Source organism: Quercus lobata, chromosome 3 (assembly GCF_001633185.2).
Source record: "Quercus lobata isolate SW786 chromosome 3, ValleyOak3.0 Primary Assembly, whole genome shotgun sequence".
Classification (NCBI taxonomy): Eukaryota; Viridiplantae; Streptophyta; class Magnoliopsida; order Fagales; family Fagaceae; genus Quercus; species Quercus lobata.
Window position 1 is genome coordinate 15,217,849 of NC_044906.1, and position 3,136 is coordinate 15,220,984.

Below are 3,136 nucleotides of genomic sequence, written 5' to 3' on the forward strand. Positions count from 1 at the left end.
TAGTTCATAGATATTCAATTTTTTTTATCATTATCTATAAGATAAAGTTTAGCTACAAAAATGGTTGTAACTTAAGATTACAATCTTATTCAATATCATTAACATTACTACATATTTTAAAAATATAACCATTGGATTGTATGTTCTTTACACTCTTAATACACATATCAAAATTTATGACAATCGGATATCTACTATATATAATTTATAAGATTACATATTATGCATAATTATAAACTACAAAAACTTGCAATTTAAATAATTTATTGATAACATAGCTATTAATTTTTAATTTTTTTTATAAATTTTACAAGCATGAAAAATATAAGAAGAAAATGTAATCCAACTGTGAATTTGTCAAAATTTACCTTCAATAAAAAGATATTAAATAATTTCATAGCCTTAAATTACAGTCAATTTTGTAATTAACTTTATCATTATCTATACTTGTTCAAATCCATTATTCCATCTATTTTTGTTAAAATCATTATTGAAATTAGGCACAAGAGATGCATGCACTCACTCAAGAACGGTTATTATTATTATTATTATTATCAAACTCCTTTTAGTATCAAATTATTCTCATTGGACTAATTTCCAACATTCCATTAATCATGTTAAAGGATAGTGTATGGAATAATGGAAGCATTCATAACAAGAATAATTTCCAATCCATTCATGATGGGTTTTACCCCCACCTTGGATCCCAACTATTAAGTGCGAGTTTGGGCTTCTTTCCAATGAAATTTAGTCTTTTTCACAGGTGCGAGTTTGGGCCTCATTCTAATGATATTTATAATTTTACCATCATATAAATTTATAATTTTTTTCACAATTTTTGTGTGATGATTTTGTTCATCCAAAATATTCGGAGTTTGGTAGCAATGAAGCATATGCTTTGCATGTGCCAAGTGAGTTTTGTGGGGGTTTTTTTTTTTTTTTTTTTTTTTTTGAATCATGCCTAGTGTTTCTATGACATTTTTTTTAATGAGAATATTGTAACTTTATTAAGAAGAAGATATATTTATACATTTTGAGCCACACACAGACACAATCATATTAAGATTTTCCTTTATCCAAATTACGTAGCAGTCAAATTTGTAGGCATACTGAGCCAATATATTTCATTTGTTGGTGGATTTCCTTCCCTCTTCACATGTGAAATTTGCACAAATCTAAAATCTTGCAACCTCTAGCATATCACTGAGATGATGTTGTAGATGGCAACTGGTGGGCTGTTTGAGCTGCTTCATCCAATGTCTTCCTCATTAGATTACAGCATTAGGCCCACCAAGTTTAGGGACATTTAAAAAAAAAAAAAAAAAACAACAACAACAACAACAAAAACAACTTAATAATAGACAAAAAGTCACCAAATCAACAATGAGAAGTCCACCATGTTCGCTTACTTAAATTGTGATTCCAAATCCACTCAACAGATCAAAGTATACAACTGCCTATGCCTATGTTGCTTAGCAGCTTGGATAATTTAATTGGGATGAAGCTTGAAAAAGGAAAATTTTGAAACTATTATTAATTTTATTTTTAAATAAAATTTATAAATTGATGCAACAATGAATGCGATAAATAACACATAAACATCATAAAATAAATCTCTTTATTGTTATTTATTGTACTTAATTTGTTAAAAAATTGATACATTAGTAAATAAGATGTATGTAGTAAAATTTATAAATTTCTAGCGTTACAAAAAAAAAAAAAAATTATTTATTATTTTGTTAATAAAAATTAATCACACTCATTATCATATTAGTTTGTAATTATTTTTTAGTGAAATTCGTAATATTTAATATTTTTCAAGTACAAAAGTTAAAAGAAAATACGAATCTTCACCATCACTGGACTGGAGATCAAGAATGATCATAAAACAATCAATTCACCTTTTCTAACATTGTAACTTTTGACTTTCCATTGCCCTTAGTTAATGAAGGCTCTCCATTTTCCAAGGGGACTATGCTATATGTATTATAGGTTGGATTCATTTGATCACTCGACTCAATGTAATTAAATCCCACCAATTCACCTAGACTTTCTTATGCAATTAATTCCTAGAGAATGCAACCCTTGACCCCGCTTATAAATACCTATGACCGTGCAAGTGCTTTTGTTATGAGTTTTCTTTCTAGTGCAAGAAGCACTTGTTTGAATTAGTTCAACATGATAAACCGCATACCAGTGTCACTCCTGTCAAAAATGGGAAATTATGAAATTAAAATACATGGTGAAAAGGTTAAGGTTAGTCTAGTCGACAATACTGCTATTGTTGGTGCTAAGATAGATGAGTTAAAATCTTTGTTACAAACTCAACAAAATCCTATTGTTGGATTGGACTTGAAGTTTGTAAAGACAAAAGAAAATTCATATAAAGGAAAGATTTTGGTATTGTGTGTTGGGACTCGTTGCTTGATAATCCAATTACAGGGCTGCTTGATCTCTTTCCCTAGAACCATTGCGCAGTTTCCGTCTGATGAGACTTTTTGTTATCTGGGAACCGGAATGAGTGAAATTGTTCAAGAGCTATACCGCCACAAATATTATCTAAGCGGTACAGGATTGGTACCTGTAAATTGTACAACGGGTGTTGAAATCGGCTATTTGGCTGCTAAAGTTCTGAAGAAAGCCAACATCGAGAAGTCTAATTTAGTATCCTTGGCAGAAGAAGTTGGAATGGATATAAAGGAGCCAGTCAGCCGATGTCCTGATTGGAGTGCTATAGTGTTCTCAGATGAAGTGATCAAGTATGCAGTATACAATGCCTATACTTCCTATGTTATTGGGAACAAGCTCTTGGGTATGCTCTGAGGTCTAAGACTCTTGGGCCATCTTGTCATGTCTATGGGTTTGACAGCTTTCTATGTTTTGTTAGTATGCACATTAGAGCTATGCTACATGTGATTTGTGTATTTCAAGCTATTTTAATGAAAATTTTCTGCTTGTGTTGGTTTGTATTCCATGATATATAATAAATTTTTATTCTGCTTCAATCTTCTCTATTAAATCCTTGCAGATATTTTGACTCTACATGCAACAAACTTGCCCAAGCTTCTGTATACTATAAAGAAATCAAATTATGTAGAGGCGTACAAATTGAATCATTGACAGCGGCAAGAATAAT

At 30.4% G+C, this 3,136-nt stretch overlaps 1 protein-coding gene across 1 annotated transcript; it reads left to right on the forward strand.

Moving 5' to 3' along the window:
* Positions 1 to 2,214: 2,214 nt before the first annotated feature.
* LOC115980402 lies at positions 2,215 to 2,823 on the forward strand. Its single transcript, XM_031102650.1, has one exon. It carries the CDS (start codon positions 2,215 to 2,217, stop codon positions 2,821 to 2,823), a length of 609 nt encoding a protein of 202 aa, XP_030958510.1.
* Positions 2,824 to 3,136: the final 313 nt, after the last annotated feature.